General features: G+C 43.0%; 2 protein-coding genes across 8 annotated transcripts in view; one reads left to right on the top strand and one right to left on the bottom strand.

The window, feature by feature from the left end:
* dcun1d4 (DCN1, defective in cullin neddylation 1, domain containing 4 (S. cerevisiae)) overlaps window positions 1–10,572 on the top strand; it is a 23,474-nt gene extending 12,902 nt beyond the window's left edge. For 6 of the 7 annotated variants that reach the window (XM_090235980.1, XM_090235978.1, XM_090235981.1 and 3 more), the window contains 5 exons: window positions 2,526–2,617; window positions 6,032–6,140; window positions 6,684–6,788; window positions 6,893–6,995; window positions 7,096–7,220. In XM_090235980.1, the coding sequence (XP_090092106.1) occupies window positions 2,526–2,617; window positions 6,032–6,140; window positions 6,684–6,788; window positions 6,893–6,995; window positions 7,096–7,151 (465 nt within the window). In that variant the 3' untranslated portion in view covers window positions 7,152–7,220. Of the gene's footprint in view, window positions 1–2,525; window positions 2,618–6,031; window positions 6,141–6,683; window positions 6,789–6,892; window positions 6,996–7,095 lie in introns of all 7 variants that reach the window. The other variant, XM_021604324.3, reaches the window with a different exon arrangement.
* On the bottom strand, window positions 10,297–21,804 carry lrrc66 (leucine rich repeat containing 66). The gene is made up of 5 exons (XM_021604321.3): window positions 21,532–21,804; window positions 20,840–21,289; window positions 15,009–15,178; window positions 14,524–14,869; window positions 10,297–14,333 (listed from the first exon to the last, which is right to left on the bottom strand). The coding sequence occupies exons 2-5, from the start codon at window positions 21,279–21,281 to the stop codon at window positions 11,245–11,247; spliced, it is 4,047 nt and encodes a 1,348-aa protein (XP_021459996.3). The 5' UTR covers window positions 21,282–21,289; window positions 21,532–21,804; the 3' UTR covers window positions 10,297–11,244.
* Window positions 21,805–22,067: the final 263 nt, after the last annotated feature.

A 22,067-nucleotide genomic window follows, 5' to 3' on the forward strand; every position in this document is an offset into this window, starting at 1 on the left:
AGACTTGGTGCATTGGTACAGCTTGTCGTGCGGTAGCAGAGAGTACAGTCTATGACCTGGGTGGCTGAAGTCTTTGACAAACTCAAATCAAATGTTACAGTGCCTTGCGAAAGTATTCGGCCCCCTTGAACTTTGCGACCTTTTGCCACATTTCAGGCTTCAAACATAAAGATATAAAACTGTATTTTTTTGAAGAATCAACAACAAGTGGGACACAATCATGAAGTGGAACGACATTTATTGGATCTTTCAAACTTTTTTAACAAATCAAAAACTGAAAAATTGGGCGTGCAAAATTATTCAGCCCCTTTACTTTCAGTGCAGCAAACTCTCTCCAGAAGTTCAGTGAGGATCTCTGAATGATCCAATGTTGACCTAAATGACTAATGATGATAAATACAATCCACCTGTGTGTAATCAAGTCTCCGTATAAATGCACCTGCACTGTGATAGTCTCAGAGGTCCGTCAAAAGCGCAGAGAGCATCATGAAGAACAAGGAACACACCAGGCAGGTCCGAGATACTGTTGTGAAGAAGTTTAAAGCCGGATTTGGATACAAAAAGATTTCCCAAGCTTTAAACATCCCAAGGAGCACTGTGCAAGCGATAATATTGAAATGGAAGGAGTATCAGACCATTGCAAATCTACCAAGACCTGGCCGTCCCTCTAAACTTTCAGCTCATACAAGGAGAAGACTGATCAGAGATGCAGCCAAGAGGCCCATGATCACTCTGGATGAACTGCAGAGATCTACAGCTGAGGTGGGATACTCTGTCCATAGGACAACAATCAGTCGTATATTGCACAAATCTGGCCTTTATGGAAGAGTGGCAAGAAGAAAGCCATTTCTTAAAGATATCCATAAAAAGTGTTGTTTAAAGTTTGCCACAAGCCACCTGGGAGACACACCAAACGTGTGGAAGAAGGTGCTCTGGTCAGATGAAACCAAAATTGAACTTTTTGGCAACAATGCAAGACGTTATGTTTGGCGTAAAAGCAACACAGCACATCACCCTGAACACACCATCCACACTGTCAAACATGGTGGTGGCAGCATCATGGTTTGGGCGTGCTTTTCTTCAGCAGGGACAGGGAAGATGGTTAAAATTGATGGGAAGATGGATGGAGCCAAATACAGGACCATTCTGGAAGAAAACCTGATGGAGTCTGCAAAAGACCTGAGACTGGGGTGGAGATTTTGTCTTCCAACAAGACAATGATCCAAAACATAAAGCAAAATCTACAATGGAATGGCTCAAAAATAAACATATCCAGGTGTTAGAATGGCCAAGTCAAAGTCCAGACCTGAATCCAATCGAGAATATGTGGAAAGAACTGAAAACTGCTGTTCACAAATGCTCTCCATCCAACCTCACTGAGCTCGAGTTGTTTTGCAAGGAGGAATGGGAAAAAAATTCAGTCTCTCGATGTGCAAAACTGATAGACATACCCCAAGTGACTTACAGCTGTAATCGCAGCAAAAGGTGCCGCTACAAAGTATTAACTTAAGGGGGCTGAATAATTTTGCACGCCCAATTTTTCAGTTTTTGATTTGTTAAAAAAGTTTGAAATATCCAATAAATGTCGTTCCACTTCATGATTGTGTCCCACTTGTGGTTGATTCTTCACAAAAAAATACAGTTTTATATCTTTATGTTTGAAGCCTGAAATGTGGCAAAAGGTCGCAAAGTTCAAGGGGGCCGAATACTTTCGCAAGGCACTGTATTAGTCACATGAGTCGAATACAACTGGTGTAGACCTTACAGTGAAATGCTTACTTACATGCCCCTAACCAACAATGCAGTTTAAAAAAAATAACAATAAGAATAAGAAATAAATGTAACAAGCAATTAAAGAGCCGCAGTAAAAATGAACAATATATACAGGGGGGGTGCCGGTACAGAGTCGATGTGCGGGGGCACTGGTTAGTTGAAGTAGTATGTAGGTGGAGTTAAAGTGACTATGCATAGATGACAACATAAAGTGGCAGTGGTGAGGGGAGGGGGCAATGCAAATAGTCTGGGTAGCCATTTGACAAGATGCTCAGGAGTCTTATGTCTTGGGGGTAGAAGCTGTTTAGAAGCCTCTTGGACCTAGACTTGGCACTCCGGTACTGCTTGCCTTGTGGTAGCAGAGAGAACAGTCTATGACTAGGGTGGCTGGAGTCTTTGATAATTTTTAGGGCCTTCCTTTGACACCGCCTGGTATAGAGGTCCTGGATGGCAGGAAGCTTGGCTCCAGTGATGTACTACCCTCTGCAGTGCCTTGTGTTCGGAGGCCGAGCAGTTGCCATACCAGGCAGTGATGCAACCAGTCAGGATGCTCTCGATGGTGCAGCTGTAGAACCTTTTTAAGGATCTGAGGACCCATGCCAAATCTTTTCAGTCTCCTGTGTTTGAGTTGGGGGAAACTATGTTATTGAAAGATGGCACAAAGATTCAAATTATTAATTGGAAAGTACATTTTTGAAATATCAAGCATTTCAGTTTATAATAATATGTGAGTGTATGGTGTTTGTGAACAGGTGGTGATGCTGGTTCTGGCCTGGAAGTTAGATGCCCAGAGTATGGGCTACTTCACCCTACAGGAGTGGTTGAAAGGCATGGGCTCCTTGCAGTAAGTCTGCTCTTAATTTGTGTGTTTTTATTATACAGTTGAAGTCGGGAGTTTACATACACTTAGGTTGGAGTCATTAAAACTAGTTTTTCAACCAATCCACACATTTCTTGTTAACAAACGAGAGTTTTGGAAAGTCGGTTAGGATATCTACTTTGCAAGTAATTCTTCCAGCAATTGTTTACAGATTATTTCACTTATCATGTATTATTATGTATCACAATTCCAGTGGGTCAGAAGTTTACATGGGTCAGAAGTGGGTCAGAAGTTTACACTAAGTTGACTGTGCCTTTTAAACAGCTTGGAAAATTTCAGAAAATGATGTCATTGCTTTAGAAGCTTCTGATAGGCTAATTTACATAATTTGAGTCAATTGGAGGTGTACCTGTTGATGTATTTCAAGGCCTCCCTTCAAACTCAGTGCCTCTTTGCTTGACATCATGGGAAAATCAAAATAAATCCGCCAAGACCTCAGAAAAAAAATTGTAGATTTCCACAAGTCTGGTTCATCCTTGGGAGAAATTTCCAAAATCCTGAAGGTACCACTTTCATCTGTACAAACAATAGTTTGAGTATAAACACCATGGGACCAAGCAGCTGTCATAACGCTCAGAAAGGAGACGTGTTCATTCTCCTAGAGATGAACGTACTTTGGTGCGAAAAGTGCAAATCAATCCCAGAACAACAGCAAAGGACCTTGTGAAGATGCAGAAGGAAACGGGTACAAAAGTATCTATATCCACAGTAAAATGAGTCCTATATCGACATAACCTGAAAGGCCGCTCAGCAAGGAAGAAGCCACTGCTCCAAAACCGCCATAAAAAAAAGCCAGACTAAAATAAATGTCCTCTTGTCTGATGAAACAAAAATAGAACTGTTTGGCCATAATGACCATCGTTATGTTTGGAGGAAAAAAGGGGAGGCTTGCAAGCTGAAGAACACAATCCCAACTGTGAAGCACGGGGGTGGCAGCCTCATGTAGTGGGGGTGCTTTGCCGCAGGAGGGATTGTGCACTTCACAAAATAGATGGCATCATGAGGTAGGAAAATTATGTGGATATATTGAAGCAACATCTCAAGACATCAGTCAGGAAGTTTAAACTTGGTCACAAATGGGTCTTCCAAATGGACAATGACCCCAAGCATACTTCCAAAGTTGTGGCAAAATGTCTTAAGGACAACTAAGTCAAGGTTTTGGAGTGGCCATCACAAAGCCCTGACCTCAATCCTATAGAAAATTTGTGGGCAGAACTGAAAAAGCGTGTGTGAGCAAGGAGGCCTACAAACCTGACTCAGTTACATCAGCTCTGTCAGGAGGTATGGGCCAAAATTCCCCCAAATTATTGTGGGAAGCTTGTGGAAGGCTACCCTAAATGTTTGACCCAAGTTAAACAATTTAAAGGCGATGCTACCAAATACTAGTTGAGTGTATGTACATTTCTGACCCACTGGGAATGTGATGAAAGAAATTAAATCTGAAATAAATCATTCTCTGCTATTATTCTGACATTTCATATTCTTAAAATAAAGTGGTGATCCTAACTGACTTAAGACAGGGAATTTTTACCCGGATTAAAGGTTAGGAATTGTGAAAAACTGAGTGTAAATATATTTGGCTAAGATGTTTGTAAACTTCCGACTTCAACTGTACGTATGTTCTGTGCGTGACTGTCCATATAGTTTATTTCCATTCCAGGCTGTGCAGTGTACAAAATGGTGCTGACCCCAGACTGGGGTTATACACTGCTCAACAAAATAAAGGGAACACTAAAATAACACATCCTAGATCTGAATGAATGAAATATTCTTAATTAAATAGTTTTTTCTTTACATAGTTGAATGTGCTGACAACAAAATCACACAAAAATGATCAATGGAAATCAAATTTATCAACCCATGGAGGTCTGGATTTGGAGTCACACTCAAAATTAAAGTGGAAAACCACACTACAGGCTGATCCAACTTTGATGTAATGTCCTTAAAACAAGTCAAAGTGAGGCTCAGTAGTGTGTTTGGCCTCCACGTGCCTGTATGACCTCCCTACAACGCCTGGGCATGCTCCTGATGAGGTGGCGGATGGTCTCCCGAGGGATCTCCTCCCAGAACTGGACTAAAGCATCCGCCAACTCCTGGACCGTCTGTGGTGCAATGTGGTGTTGGTGGATGGAGCGAGACATGATGTCCCAGATGTGCTCAATTGGATTCAGGTCTGGGGAACGGGCGGGCCAGTCCATAGCATCAATGGCCTTCCTCTTGCAGGAACTGCTGACACACTCCAGCCACATGAGGTCTGGCATTGTCTTTCATTAGGAGCAACCCAGGGCCAACCGCACCAGCATATGGTCTCACAAGGGGTCTAAGGATCTCATCTCGGTACCTAATGGCAGTCAGGCTACCTCTGGCGAGCACATGGAGGGCTGTGCGGCCCCCCCAAAGAAATGCCACCCCACACCATGACTGACCCACCGCCAAACCGGTCATGCTGGAGGATGTTGCAGGCAGCAGAACGTTCTCCACGGCGTCTCCAGACTGTCACGTCTGTCACGTGCTCAGTGTGAACCTGCTTTCATCTGTGAAGAGCACTGGGCGCCAGTGGCAAATTTGCCAATCTTGGTGTTCTCTGACAAATGCCAAACGTCCTGCACGGTGTTGGGCTGTAAGCCCAACCCCCACCTGTGGACGTCGGGCCCTCATACCACCCTCATGGAGCCGTTTGAGCAGACACATGCACATTTGTGGCCTGCTGGAGGTCATTTTGCAGGGCTCTGGCAGTGCTCCTCCTGCTCCTCCTTGCACAAAGGCGGAGGTAGCGGTCCTGCTGCTGGGTTGTTGCCCTCCTACGGCCTCCTCCACGTCTCCTGATGTACTGGCCTGTCTCCTGGTAGCGCCTCCATGCTCTGGACACTACGCTGACAGACACAGCAAACCTTCTTGCCACAGCTCGCATTGATGTGCCATCCTGGATGAGCTGCACTACCTGAACCACTTGTGTGGGTTGTAGACTCCGTGTCATGCTACCACGAGTGAAAGCACCGCCAGCATTCAAAAGTGACCAAAACATCAGCCAAGAAGCATAGGAACTGAGAAGTGGTCTTTTGTCACCACCTGCAGAACCACTCCGTTTTTGGGGGTGTCTTGCTAATTGCCTATAATTTCCACCTGTTGTCTATTCCATTTGCACAACAGCATGTGAAATGTATTGTCAATCAGTGTTGCTTCATAAGTGGACAGTTTGATTTCACAGAAGTGTGATTGACTTGGAGTTACATTGTTGTTTAAGTGTTCCCTTTATTTTTTTGAGCAGTGTAGTCTACCCATATAGTCTACTTTATAGTTAACTGTCTTGTTTTATAGTCTACACTCTGACAGCTGGGACTCTAGTCTTTCTCTAACATGTCTCTCTGGCGTTGTCAGGTGCGACTCCACAGAGAGGCTGAGGAACTCCCTGGACTACCTGAGGTCTGTCCTAAACAACACCAGCAACTTTAAGCTCATTTACAGATACGCCTTCGACTTTGCTCGGGTGAGTGAGGCAAAACCTGATCTGCGGTATTATCACTAGATTTCCTCTGACTGGGATATTCATTCCCCTTGGATATTTATTTGTTGATATTTAGATTCAACACACGACAGATTAAACTTTAAAAATAAACACAAAAAAATCTGTGATGTTGGGTATGAAAATATTGCTGTGCTGTCAGCTCTCAGTTTTGTATTCATAAGTTTTGAGTGTCAAGATTATTTTCTTGTTTGTCTTGCATGGCTGAAGTGCTTGTCAAGAGTACTGATGGGCTATTTACATAGTCTGGCTTGAAGTAAGGCATGTTCCCCTGAAAGCAATTTATTTGAGCTTTACAGTGAATGGAAATATAGTGCTTGAAGTGAGATCAATACCATTTAATAAACAAAGCACATGGGATTTGGATTTGTCCTCATGAATTACACAGAATCATTGACCGTTACTAGTAGGCTTACTGTATTACTTAATCACTTACAGTTAAATATTTAAATTGAGTCGTATTTGACCCGGGACCTTAGCGATGTCTGTATATTTTTGATTGTACAGGAAAAGGACCAGAGGAGTTTAGACCTGAACACCGCCAAGTGCATGTTGGGGCTTCTCCTGGGAAAGACTTGGTCACTGTTTCCTGTGTTCAATCAGTTTTTAGAGGTATGGAGTCTAGCCTGTTTAACATTCAACTTAATAAAGTGAGGGAACTGTGTGTGAATGTAGTGTTCTTTGTATTGACTGCCTGTCTATGTTAATTTATTTAGCAATCCAAGTATAAGGTCATCAACAAAGACCAGTGGTGCAACGTTTTAGAGTTCAGCAGGACAATCAACCTGGAACTCAGTAACTATGACGAGGATGGAGCCTGTGAGTATCCACACGCACACTGATACTAATACACTCATTCTCATAGTGGTACAGCTGATCAATTCCCTAATGTTATCATTCTTTTCTCTAATTTTGTCAGGGCCAGTTTTGTTGGATGAGTTTGTGGAATGGTACAAAGAAAGAGAGATGTCATAGCATCAGGTACACTGCAACAAATGTCAACAAAACAACATAATATGACGACGACGGCTATGAGAAAACAAACTATACAAAATGGAGAGGTGTGTGTCAGCGATGACAGGTGGTGCTTCCAGGTAATGATTGCAGGGGGGTGTAAGGTACACAACTGTGTGTAAGCTGCCCTGGCGAGATTGGGATGTAGATTACTTATGGTCACTATGGAGACGCCAACTATCTCCGGGTAATGTTCCCTACCCATGTTGCATTGTGGTTAAGCACATGGCAGACCCTGTGGTGTTGCATCCCCTCACTGTGTGCTGTGTGATAGGATAACTGTTCTCATGAGTGGCTGATGTGGGCTAAATGGTTTTGTGTTAGAGAAAAATCCACTCTTCAACCCCTCGCTCCCGTGAGGAGGAATTAAACAAACAAAATCCCTCCCTTTTGAACAGTCGGTCTTAGTCTTAAATCAAGGTCATTTTGACCTGGGCACATTTGAATATTGTATATCCGTGCTTTGAACATGATCTGTGCTTGTCTCTTTATAACCTACAGAACCCATCTTTTCTATCAGTTTTGTCCTATATTTGGGTTGAATTGGAATTCTTAAAGAAGTACATTTGTCAGGCTGAGTGTTACAGTAGTTGTTCTTTTAGCCATGGTCCCTAAAGCTGTTACAGATGGACGATGACACCTCCACAGTTTACTATAACTAAGTAATTTGTGCCAGTGATTTGAGCCCCCAGTGGTTTTCATCCCCATGCTCACTATGATACCACCAGCCTGTGCTAAACTATTTTAGCCCCCAGCATGGTTTACGTGACCAATCTATGTTTCTAAGCTGTAGGTTTGTACATTTTTTTTTCTCAACATTTTTTATGGAGTTTGCTTTACTTGCTCAACACACCCGTGCGTGCGCACACACAGTGGTCAGGGATTAGATCAGGATGAAATGAGACTTTTGGGCTTATCATTCAAGATGTCTCAAAACCATGGACATTGAAGGGTTAGAGTTAGACCATGGACATTGAAGGGTTAGAGTCAGACCATGGACATTGAAGGGTTAGAGTTAGACCATGGACATTGAAGGGTTAGAGTTAGACCATGGACATTGAAGGGTTAGTTAGACCATGGACATTGAAGGGTTAGAGTTAGACCATGGACATTGAAGGGTTAGTTAGACCATGGACATTGAAGGGTTAGAGTTAGACCATGGACATTGAAGGGTTAGAGTTAGACCATGGACATTGAAGGGTTAGTTAGACCATGGACATTGAAGGGTTAGTTAGACCATGGACATTGAAGGGTTAGAGTCAGACCATGGACATTGAAGGGTTAGTTAGACCATGGACATTGAAGGGTTAGTTAGACCATGGACATTGAAGGGTTAGAGTTAGACCATGGACATTGAAGGGTTAGAGTCAGACCATGGACATTGAAGGGTTAGAGTTAGACCATGGACATTGAAGGGTTAGAGTTAGACCATGGACATTGAAGGGTTAGAGTTAGACTATGGACATTGAAGGGTTAGAGTTAGACCATGGACATTGAAGGGTTAGAGTTAGACCATGGACATTGAAGGGTTAGAGTTAGACCATGGACATTGAAGGGTTAGAGTCAGACCATGGACATTGAAGGGTTAGTTAGACCATGGACATTGAAGGGTTAGAGTTAGACCATGGACATTGAAGGGTTAGAGTTAGACCATGGACATTGAAGGGTTAGAGTTAGACCATGGACATTGAAGGGTTAGTTAGACCATGGACATTGAAGGGTTAGTCAGACCATGGACATTGAAGGGTTAGAGTTAGACCATGGACATTGAAGGGTTAGAGTTAGACCATGGACATTGAAGGGTTAGAGTTAGACCATGGACATTGAAGGGTTAGAGTTAGACCATGGACATTGAAGGGTTAGAGTTAGACCATGGACATTGAAGGGTTAGAGTTAGACCATGGACATTGAAGGGTTAGAGTTAGACCATGGACATTGAAGGGTTAGAGTTATACCATGGACATTGAAGGGTTAGAGTTAGACCATGGACATTGAAGGGTTAGAGTTAGACCATGGACATTGAAGGGTTAGAGTCAGACCATGGACATTGAAGGGTTAGAGTCAGACCATGGACATTAAAGTGTTAGTTAGACCATGGACATTGAAGGGTTAGAGTTAGACCATGGACATTGAAGGGTTAGAGTTAGACCCCTGTGACGATGCTATGCTTTTGCTAATGTTCTTGTAACACATGTATAAACTTTTCTCTGGCTGTGATGTGGCGCTCAATTGTCATGAGTGAAACGTTGCACGCTCTCCGTCAGAATGGATGAGATTTTTGAAAAATTGTTTTGTTTTTTGTACAGGAATTTGTGCTTCATTTGATATCCTCCATGTTGTCTTAACGCTTTATGAAAACCATGATTGTGTATATTCAGAGCTGAAACACACATGTAACCTCATTTGAGGAAGAGGAGTTCCCTCCTTCATTTGCCAACCCCTCCCCCTATCACACACAGTAAAAACAACAAAGTCAGTCTCTCAAACAAATGGACATTAACTGAAATTAACATGAGACTGTGTTGTAAGAATGGTGTCAGATCTTTTGACATGTCAATCATGAATTGGTCAAACCCAGTGGCATCTTATCCACAACTAAAGCATATACAGTAAATGGATCAATTTATGAAGTAGTAAGGTCACATGAGATCTCCACCTATCAGTGATCCATGATGCTTTGGCTGTCCTGTCCAGTCATCAGTATATTTATCTATATTAGGTTTTTGGAGATGGAGCTAGTGGCTGGACTGCGCACCAATAAGTCTAATTCAGATGGTGTTCTACATTGGTAATGCAGGAGGTTGAACAACCCTGTCCTGACTGTATATGTATGTACAGTATGTGTTTTCACTGTAACCTACAGTATCTCTATATTAACTTACTGTTGTCATTCATTTTTGCTTTGCCATCTTCCTTTACAGAAAGATTCAAATGTGGTTTGTGATGAGATGTTCGTTCTGTGTTTTTAAATTGCACAGGATCATGTTTGATTCCGCTACTGTAGGCCTAATGTATTTTTACTATTGCATTACCACGTCATGTGTGCACCTTATTATCCAGGTACCCATAGATCAACTGATATAAAAACATCAAACACAATATGGGCGACTTTCATTACAGGTTTATTTATGATAGTGTCATAAAGACAATTTTGTAGCAAAATAGAGGGGACTAGGGTACTGAGTGAGTAAAGTAGGTGGATATGAATCTGGGAAATTGGGTTTTAATGGTCCCACCTTTTATTTGCCTCAGTCTGAAATAATTCAGTCACTTAAACAGCTATTTTCATTAAGACAAACATGTCTGGTGTTACTCATTTACAACAATGTAATAACCGTATAATTCTGTAATTAAAATAAACAACTTACGTTTTAACAACTTTCATCTGCTGCATTAACTTCTCAGGGGATTTCTTTAATCAGTACAAACAATTACAGTTGTAGCTCTCAACTCATTAACTTCTCAGGGGATTTCTTTAATCAGTACAAACAATTACAGTTGTAGCTCTCAACTCATTAACTTCTCAGGGGATTTCTTTAATCAGTACAAACAATTACAGTTGTAGCTCTCAACTCATTAACTTCTCAGGGGATTTCTTTAATCAGTACAAACAATTACAGTTGTAGCTCTCAACTCATTAACTTCAGGGGATTTCTTTAATCAGTACAAACAATTACAGTTGTAGCTCTCAACTCATTAACTTCTCAGGGGATTTCTATAATCAGTACAAACAATTACAGTTGTAGCTCTCAACTCATTAACTTCTCAGGGGATTTCTTTAATCAGTACAAACAATTACAGTTGTAGCTCTCAACTCATTAACTTCTCAGGGGATTTCTTTAATCAGTACAAACAATTACAGTTGTAGCTCTCAACTCATTAACTTCTCAGGGGATTTCTTTAATCAGTACAAACAATTACAGTTGTAGCTCTCAACTCATTAACTTCTCAGGGGATTTCTTTAATCAGTACAAACAATTACAGTTGTAGCTCTCAACTCATTAACTTCTCAGGGGATTTCTTTAATCAGTACAAACAATTACAGTTGTAGCTCTCAAGCTTCACTGCCCTCTTTGTGTGTTTCAAAATGGAGGGTGGAGTTGGAGTAGGCCATATTGAGGTCACCAGAGGTAGAGACCTCACTACACCGGGTGGTCATAATGGTTTCTGAGGTAACGCTCTGATATGGACGAGATATGCCGAATGGTTTAGCAACCACTAACCCCATATAGCTCCTGTCTCCCTGTGTCATGGAGTTACAGCCAAATCCATCCATGGCTCTCATCTGTTGTTCCCTACTCCTCCACCCAGACCCTGCTGCCTCCTCTCCCTCTGGGGATGGTGGAGGTGTTGCTGGGGCATCCGGTAGAGCCAGGGGGGGCTGGATGTCTACAACTAAGCGCTTCCTGTGTAGGGGCATTTGGAGTGAATACTCTCCTCTAGGCCTCGCCTCATCTGTGGGGGTAGAGAAAAATTGTGTTTTGTACAATGACAGTTGGGGAGAGGGACTGATTTCTTCAGTAGGGTTACTGTAGTCTGCTCCGGTACTCCTCCCCACCTCGTCTGTGCTGCTGTCTAAGGCATCAAAGTTGATATTGAGCGCTCTTATTTGGGAGAAAGAAACATTCATGTCTGTAGAACTTTCCTCTGTGTCCCTTCGTGTTCTCTCTGACAGCGCCTTCACTTTACCAAGCCTTGGCTGATCCCACCTGTCCTCTGCTTCGGTCTTCCTCTCCACCTCATCTGTGGTACTGGCTGAGTTGTTAAAGCTGATATTGAGTGTTCTCCTTGGGGAAAAATAATCTGTGATGGCTTTAGCTGGTTTCATTGTGTGTTTTGGAGTCTCATCTCCACTCTCACAGCTGGAAGAGGATGATTTGGCAGGTGGAGCTTCCTGAGGGGGCTGAATATTCTGACGTCTCCTAAATTCAGGGATGTAGATTTTAACTGATGGCTCTTCAGCTCTGACCCTGTCTGAGGAGGTGGTGGAAAGGAGTGATGTTTTGGGCAAAGACATTTGGGGACGAAGCTTGCTGTCTTCATCAAAGTCTACACCCTTTGTTCTGGTGACACTCTCGTACCTTGTCACAGACTCATGTTGATATTGAGAACTCTCGCTGGAGAAGCCAATATTTAGATATTTTCTTGGAGAGAAAGATACTTTAGTTGATGTGTCTCCAGATCTGAGAGAGTAATCCCTATATGTGACGTCAGGGATCTTAGCTTTCTCTTTTCTTTTTCGGTTCATTGTAGTCTCATCCTCGCTCCCGGTTCTAGAAGAGGATGAACCAGAGGGTGGGGGTGTTCTTGGGGCAGCAGGTGGAGCTTCCTGAGGGGGATGGCTATCCAGACGTCTCCCAAGTGGGGGGACATAGAAGAGTTGAGTTTGAGAGTCTGAAGAGGTGGAGAAAGGGAGGGATGTTTTTGGCAAAGACAGTTGTGGAAGGGGCTTGGTGTGTTTCTTAAAGCCAATATTGAGAGTTTTCCTTGGAGACACTGTCTCTTTGGTGCCAAGACTGAGAGATGGATCCCTGTACATGACATCTGGAACTTGAGCTGAATCGTCCTCGTTCACTGTGTACTTTGTGGGTTCATCCCCACGATCACTGGACATATCATAGCACTCCTGTGTTTTCAGAGCACTCTGAACTTCCTGTATCAGTTCACCCACATTCTGGACAATCATCTTCTCCTTCACTACCTCCGTCTCTGGGTTCACAGTGTAAACTGTAGGTTCATTCCCACTGTAACTTAAGTTCAGCTCCAGCAGCTTATTATTCTCCCTCTGGTCTTTCACCAGTGGTTCTTCATTCCGAGCTTGTTCATACTTCTTTCTCAACTGATCGTCAAAAGCAGAACCCGAGAGATCTTGACTGCTGGACTGTGCCGATGCACCTCGGATAGAATCAGGGAACTCAAAGCTCTCTCCACTATCATTCCACAGCTCAGGCTCCATGGGGTTTGGATCTGCCTTGATTGGTTTCCAATCCGTAAAGGGCTCAGCTGTAAATTCAGGGATCTCACCCACGCTGCCGATCTTGATCTGTGGCACATCAACTTGTTTAACCATAGGGAAATCTGAACTCTGCTCAAATGAGTCATCTTCCTTCTGGGGGGATTGATGCTCCCAGGGATTGTTCTGGGTCTTGCACTTCTCTTCCAATCTTTGAGCCAAATAGTTTTTGGGCCAGTGCATATCCTGATCCCTATCCAGCCTCTCCTGGTCAGAGTGTGAAGACACGGACGAGCTTCGATATCCCTGCAACTGTTCTGGGTCAGGGATGGGTTCAAACTCCATGCCATGGTGGGTATGAACTGGGTGAGCACCCACTTGTGGTTCACTCAGAGAGACATCAGAGAGTTCTCCACTATGGGTGTCTGTCTCTGGGCTGTCCTGTTGGGAGCTGCCTGAGCTGACAGAGTCCTGTGCCCTGGGCTTCTCGTCAGGTGGGTGATGGACCTCAAGGGAGGGGTGTGAGATATCCTTTGCATAAACATTCTCATATGTTGCATCATATTCCCCAGCGAGGTTGTCCTGTCTGCCATTGGCCACCGTATCATAGTATGGAATGCTACTCTGATCCCTTATTTCTGAAGGATGTCCTCTGAATGTCACTCTACTCTCCCTGTGTGTTCCTAGTTCCTCCTGCGCCTCATCTGAATAGGCGCCATTGTCGTAGGGCCCCTGCCCACCAGAGGAGACCGACTGGGCTGGGGAGGAGCTTTGCTTGGTACGGTTACAGCACCTCCTCCAGAGAGGGTCCAGGAGAGGTCTGGCAAGAGCACCAAGTATAAATGCTAACAGGAAGGTGATGAATACAGACAGGCAGACAGCCAGGACCAGGTCAGACTGTGTTCTCTGAGAAGCCCTGTAGAGATCTAGAGAGTTCAGGTCTGTCCCCTGACCCTCCCTCTGTAGGCTGCCTACCTGTGTGTTTATCAGCTTCCTCTCCCAGTGTAAACTCCTGGTGCCTCTGCTTTTCCTCTGTGCCTTATGCACATGGATGTTAAATACAGATATATACTGCTCTTCTGGCCCAGACATGCACACGTACAGCCCTGCGTCTTCCTCTGTGATGTCACTGATCAGCAGGCCCATCTGACTTCCAGAAACTTGTCCATTAGTCGTCCACCATGTTGAATCTAGAACAAATACATCAGTGTATTACTGTCATAAAACCAAGAATGATTAAAAAAATATATCATTAAGGCTGCTACTTTATTCACATCACATCTTATATGATTGATCTGAAATGTAAGTTGTTACAAACAAATGTAATATTGGTGTAATGCAACAAGTGAAAGGTAGCACCTTCCTGTCTGGGTGTGTTACCTTGCCGCAGGGTGCCGCAGGGCAGCAGGATCTCTGTCCCCTCAGTCACTGTCACATCCTGGTGGAGCCCCTCCCTGTTCTCCGCTGTAGAGCAGGTGAGGTCACTGTCCTCCAAGTGTAGCAGGTCTCTACCTGTGTGGGTGGAGGGGGAGGAACACACCACCCCCCTCCAGATCTGCTGTTGGGCCCTTTGCCTATCGTAGGCCATCCACCTCCTCACGCTCCGCAGGCTGCAGTCACACCTCCACCTGTTACCACTCACCTCCACCAGGGCATTCAGGTTATGTAGCGACAGGTAGGCGGATGGAGAGATTGTGGTCAACAGGTTGAAGCTCAGATCCAGGACCTTTGAAGGATGTCATTATGAAAATGATAGGTATGTCAGAAATCTGTTTTATAGTACTGAGCTCAGGTGAGGTTTGGGTCAGCTGGTAACCAGATAACATGTTGTGATGCAGTCGTTACTATTAATGATTTGTAGTTACCTTGAGCTCTGGGAGGTCCTTGAGGGCATGTGGGTGGATGTTGGAGATGTGGTTGTGCTGCAGGCAAAGCTCTCTCAGATGGGGGCACCTGCAAAGATCTCCAGGTTGCAGGCCAGAGATCCTGTTGTGGGAGAGCTGAAGCACCTGCAGGAACTCACTGCCTCCCAGGCCTAGTGGACAGCGCACCAACATAGTCCTCACATTAGTGGCATAATGTCACAGATGACTAGGATGGCACCTGTTTGTCCTCAGTAATGCACAGAGGGTGGTAATCATGAGGTGGTTGACTATATGATCACAGAAGTCCCCTTCTCATCTTTGTTCTGTATGTGGGCAGTAAGCTGACATGACATTCCTCCCATAGCTTTACGAGCAGGGGACCATCCTGAGATGAATGAGTACCTGCCCTTACATGTCCCTGCCTACCTGTCTGGGAAGCCACAGCAACACCTGCTCCCTATACCTGACATGACTGAACTAGGAGGCACTGATAGCATTTGTTTACCCCCACTATAGGGTTTACTTCCCTGGGCCATTGTGGTGACATCTCGGTGTACAGTACTACGGAGTGATGGTAACAAAGACGCAGAGGCATTATTACTACAAGACATTGGGGACACTGAGTTATTGACAATCAAATGGTTTTGTACTTGAATTAATTATATGCTAAACAGTATGTCCTGGCTAGAGTATAAACAAATGATTAGGGTTGGGTAGCCTAGTGATTAAGAGCATTTAGCCAGTAACCAAAGGTTGCTGGTTCAAATCCTGAGATGACTAGGTAAAAAGCCTGCCTATGTGCCATTGAGCAAGGCACTTAACCCTAATTACTCCTGTAAGTCACTCTGGATAAGAGTGTCTGCTAAAATGGAAATGTTATGACTGATTCAGGCCAAGGATTTCTGTTGACAGAATTTAGTTTACACTGATTTTCAGTCTCTCCTGCGGTCTCCTCTTTTCACTAGGCTGACACTGCTGTGCTGAAGTGAGGCATTGTGGGTCTGGGCTTCCTTAGAGGAGCGCTAGGAGACTGAGCAGAATACCAAGCAGCACGGAGAGGCCCCTGTCTCACAGAGCAACTGCCGACAGTCCTCACAAACCTCAAACAAGGAGAAAACACAATCAACAGTGAATGCATACACAACTAAAAGGTTCAACTCCTTTGATGGCATTTTTAAAAAGTAAGATAATACTACTGTAAAATTATGATTGAGGCATTTTCCTCCTTTAAAACACAATCATTACACTTTTACACCCTCTGATGAACCATTGGAATGTCAGTAAACAGCGTCTACAATTGGCTGAAGATTGTACAATGATTTGTCAAATTAATTTTGTGATTGACTGTGCCAGTTTAATCATTTCCGAAAAGAGCAAAGTCCTAATTATGTTGGATAATCATTCATAAGAGTATGGGTGTTCATGCATGTGCGTGTACGTTGCATTCAGAAAGTATTTAGACCTTTTTCCACATTGTTACGTTAGACTTATTCTAAAATGGATTCAATTGGTTTTTTCCTGTTTAATCTATACATAATAGCCCATAAAGACAAAACAAAACTTTTTTGGAAAGTTTAGCAAATGTTATAAAAATATCAGAAATATCACATTTACATACAGTACCTGTTAGATGAATTTAGTTCTTATGTGTTCAACAACCAATTCAATTTAAAACACTGTTTTATAAGAATTTGTAAGATTCTTATTTGCATAAAATAGACAGAGACCAGTCAATCAAAATTAGCCAATAACATTTATTCTCGAGAGCGCTCTGGTCATAATACCATGTACATTGGTTTATATACCTCACATTTCGTCCAATAACGTTTTAGATCCTCGTCTCTGACAAAGACAAACCAGCTTCAAAAGTCCATTCCAACCCACTAACGCATATACATTACACACTATATCTGGATTATCTCCTGAAGTCTCACCACAGTTTATTACCACTTAGCAGACAGTTCCAGTCCCCCCCAGATACGGAAAACCTGGAGGGGCTCTCGCTGTCTTATTTTATCTTCACAGATATATAGCTGGGTCGGTTCAAACATAGGTTAAGGATCCTCTTTGTTTTCGTTAGGCACACACATGCATTCCTCTCTTACCCCTCCAACCCAGTTGGAGCTGTGTTTATTATTTTTAATTACTCCTTGTTCATGCTACATAACCTCTAATCCTAATGGTTAAGTTTCTAGGTAGAATTATTTAATCATTTATCTTAAACCTTGATAAAATATCTTAACAGTACCAGTCAAAAGTTTGGACTCATATACTCATTCCAGGGTTTTTCTTTATTTTTACTATGTTCAACATTGTAGAATAATAGTGAAGACATCAAAACCATGAAATAACACATGGAATCATGTAGTAACCAAAAAAGTGTTAAACTATATATTTTATATTTGAGATTCTTTAAAGTAGCCACCGTTTGCCTTGATGGCAGCTTTCATGGGATAGTCACCTGGAATGCATTTAAATTAAGAGGTGTGCCTTAAGTTTAATAGTGGAATTTCTTTCCTTCTTAATGTGTTTGAGCCAGTTGTTGTGACAAGGTAGGGGTGGTATACAGAAGATGGCCCTATTTGATAAAAGACCAAGTCCATATTATGGCAAGAACAGCTCAAATAAGCAAAGGGAAATGACAGTCCATCATTACTTTAAGACATGAAGGTCAGTCAATGCGGAAAATTCAAGAACTTTGAAAGTTTCTTCAAGTGCAGTCACAAAAACCTGGCGCTATGATGAAACTGGCTCTGATGAGGACCGCCACAGCAAAGGAAGCCCCAGAGTTACCTCTGCTGCAGAGGTTAAGTTCATTAGAGTTACCAGCCTTGGAAATTGCAGCCCAAATAAATGCTTCAGAGTTCAAGTAACAGACACATCTCAACATCAAATGTTTGGTATTTGGTATTTTATTGGATCCCCATTGCTGTTGCAAAAGCAGCAGCTACTCATACTGGGGTCCGCACAAAACATGAAATATAATACAGAATGACATAATACAGATCATCATTAGACAAGAACAGCTCAAGGACAGAACTACATACATTATTAAAAAGGCACACGTAGCCTACATGTCAATGTATACACACAAACTATCTCGGTCAAATAGGGGAGAGGCGTTGCTTTATCTGTTTTTTTTAACTGTTCAGAGGAGACTGCATGAATCAGGCCTTCATGGTCAAATTGCTGCAAAGAAACCACTACTAAAGGACACCAAAAAGAAGAGACTTGCTTGGGCCAAGTAACATTAGACCGGTGGAAATCTGTCCTTTGGCCTGATGAGGCCAAATTTGCGATTTTTGGTTCCAACTGCCGTGTCTTTGTGATCTCCGCATGTGTGGTTCCCACCGTGAAGCATGGAGGAGGAGATGTGATGGTGTGGGAGTGCTTTGCTGGTGACACTGTCAGTGATTTATTTAGAATTCAAGGCACACTTAACCAGCATGGCTACCACAGCATTCTGCAGCAATACGCCATCCCATCTGGTTTGCACTTAGTGGGACTATCATTTGTTTTTCAACAGGACAATGACCCAACACACCTCCAGGCTGTGTAAGGGCTATTTGACCAAGAAGGAGTGCTGCATCAGATGACCTGGCCTCCCCAATCCCCAAACACCCGACCGCAACCCAATTGAGATGGTTTGGGATGAGTTGGACCGCAAAGTGAAGGAAAAGCAGCCATCAAGTGCTCAGCATATGTGGAAACTCCTTCAAGACTGTTGGAAAAGCATTCCAGGTGAAGCTGGTTGAGAGAATGCTAAGAGTGTGCAAAGCTGTCGTCAAAGCAAAGGGTGGCTACTTGGAAGAATCTGAAATATAAAATCTAATTTGATTTGTTTAACACTTTTTTGGTTACTACATGATTACATATGTGTACTTTTTCATAGTTTTGATGTATTCACTATTATACAACATTGTAGAAAATAGTAAAATGAATAAAAACCCTGGAATGAGTAGGTGCGTCCAAACTTTTGACTGGTACTGTATGTATTCAGACCCTTTACTCAATACTTTGTTGAAGCACCTTTGGCTGTGATTACAGCCTCGATTACAGCCTTGATGTTACAAGCTTGGCACACCTGTATTTGGGGAGTTTCTCCCATTCTTCTCTGCAGATCCTCTCAAGCTCTGTCAGGTTGGATGAGGAGCATCGCTGCACAGCTTTTTTCAGGTCTCTCCAGAGATTTTTGATCGGGTTCAAGTCCGGGATCTGGTTGGGCCACTCAAGGACATTCAGAGACTTGTCCCGAAGCCACTTCTACATTGTCTTGGCTGTGTGCTTAGGGTCGTTGTCCTGTTGGAAGGTGAATATTCGACCCAGTCTGAGGTCCTGAGCTCTCTGGAGCAGGTTTTCATCAAGGATCTCTCTGTACTTTGCTCCGTTCATCTCCTTTCTTCTTCAATCCTGAATAGTTTCCCAGTCCCTCCCACTGAAAAACATCCCAACAGCATGATGATGCCACAACCATGATTCACTGTAGGGATTGTGCCAGGTTTCCTCCAGAAGTGACACTTGGCATTCAGGCCAAAGAGTTCAATCTTGGTTTCATCATGTTTCTCATGGTATGAGAGTCATTATGGTGCCTTTTGGCAAACTCTAAGTGAGCTGTCGTGTGCCTTTTACTGAGGAGTGGCTTCTGTCTGGCCACTCTACCATAAAGGCCTGATTGGTTGAGTGCTGCAGAGATGGTTGTCCTTCTGGAAGGTTCTCCCATCTCCACAGAGGAACTCAACGGGTTCTTGGTCACCTCCCTCACCAAGGCCCTTCTCCCCCGATTGCTCAGTTTGGCCGGGCGACCAGCTCTAGGAAGAGTCTTGGTGGTTACAAACTTCTTCCATTAAAGAATGATGGAGGCCACTGTGTTCTTCGGAACCTTCAATGCTACAAAACATTTTTGGTACCCTTCCCCAGATCTGTGCCTTGAAACAATCCTGTCTCAGATCTCTACGGACAATTTCTTCAACCTCATTGCTTGGTTTTTGCTTTAACCTGCACTGTCAACTGTGGGACCTTATATAGACAGGTGTGTTCCTTTCCAAATCATGTCCAATCAATTTAATTTACCACAGGTGGACCCATGATCAATGGAAACAGGATGCATCCGAGCTAAATTTTGAGTCTCATAGCAAAGGTCTGAATATTTATGTAAATAAGGCACTTCTGTTTTTTTATTTTTAATAAATGGATTTTTAATTATGTTTGTCAATATGGGGTATTGTGTGTAGATTGAAATAAGGCTGTAATGTAACAAAATGTGGGAAAAGTCAATGGGTCTGAATACTTTCCGAATGCACAGGTAACTGCCAAAATAAAGGAAACACCAACATAAAGCGCCTTAATAGGGCGTTTAGCCACAGCTTCAATGCGCCTTGGCATAGATTCTTCAAGTGCCTGGAACTCTACTGGAGGGATGTGACACCATTCTTCCACAAGAAATTCCATCATTTGGTGTTTTGTTAATGGTTGTAGAAAACGTTTTGTCAGGTGTGTTCAATTGGGTTGAGATCTGATGACTGAGCAAAAACACACACACCCATTAAACCTCCTATGCTCCTTTGAGACCCCTCTTTCAAAGACACAGATCTTCTAGCCATGGTAGGCAAAATAATGGGCAACTGGGCATTTTTATATATGACCCTAAGCATGATGGGATGTTAATTGCTTAATTAACTCAGGAACCACACCTGTGTGGGAGCACTTGCTTTCAATATACTTTGTATCCCTCATTTACTGAAGTGTTTCCTTTAGCAACCTGTGATTAGTGGAACTACATTTATAGTACAGCGAAGCAATTTCTGATGTGTTAGAGTGTGTGTGTGACTCACCCTCAGGGATTATCTCTAGCTGGTTCCTCTCAGCAGACAGCAGCTGCAGGGCCGGGGCCCAGGATACACATCTTCCTCTGTTGTGTGAGAGGGGTATTCTCCCATGTTTACCTCTCCAGTTCCTCCCCACACACAGAGATAGGTGAGTGATGCTGTTGTGTCCAAGCCATAGATTATTAAGCCCCCAACTTGGCCACGAGGGTTCAAGGGAGTTCAGAAGGTTGTGAGATAGGTCTAGATCATTTACGGTGGAAGGGATGTGTTGTGGGGCCTTGGAAAGGCCAGCAGAGGAACAGTTTAACAGAGGACCTCTCTGACAAAGGCAGGACTCAGGACAGGCAGGGGGAGTCGGAGAACACTGGAGCCACTGGACGAGGAGGAGCAGCACTGCAGCACAGAACATCCACTGAGACACGGCCATCACAAACAGCCCAGTGCCCATAGGTAGAACTAAAAGAGATAACTAATGTTAGTGACTTGTGAGTTTCAACATTAAAGACAATGTATGAACACATACAGTATTGAAGGTAAATTCAATAGATATACCCTAATATACCAAGAGTAACACATACAACAGCATCCAAATAAAGTCCAAACACACGCATTACTCTCAAATTTAGAAACATGCATTGCAATATTAGCACACGTCATACACACAAATGTAAATGAATGCGTGAAAAAAACTCACTCACCCCTCCGTGTCTGATTGTATACAACCAAAACGAACTTGACTTTCAGTCTCTCCCAAGTACATTGGCAAAGGTAGCAGATTTCAACAACTTTTTCTCCTGTAGTTTCAGATCAAAGTCTTCAGTGTGTATTGACATGTTGAGTCAGACATGCATTCACAACAATGGCATAAACGTTATGCTGATTCCCTCAATCATTCACATGGCATGGTTAATGTCTCACCAGGATGTTGTTTTCTTGTCTTTCAGTTAACTGTGCTGCCAGAAACTAATGAAAAGGACAACTACGCCATAGCTTGGATTTATTATTGATTGATAAATAACTGGATTTGAACAGATTTCATGCTATAAAAGTAATCTTGGTTATTGTGCCCTTTTACTGTGTAAAATGTAGTAGACGTAGAATATAGCTAGTACACTGTAAATGTAGTAGATGTAGAATATAGCTAGTACACTGTAAATGTAGTAGATGTAGAATATAGCTAGTACACTGTAAATGTAGTAGATGTAGAATATAGCTAGTACACTGTAAATGTAGT

The sequence above is a fragment of the Oncorhynchus mykiss genome, chromosome 5 (genome assembly GCF_057628025.1).
Source record: "Oncorhynchus mykiss isolate SJ-2025 chromosome 5, ASM5762802v1, whole genome shotgun sequence".
Taxonomy (NCBI): domain Eukaryota; kingdom Metazoa; phylum Chordata; class Actinopteri; order Salmoniformes; family Salmonidae; genus Oncorhynchus; species Oncorhynchus mykiss.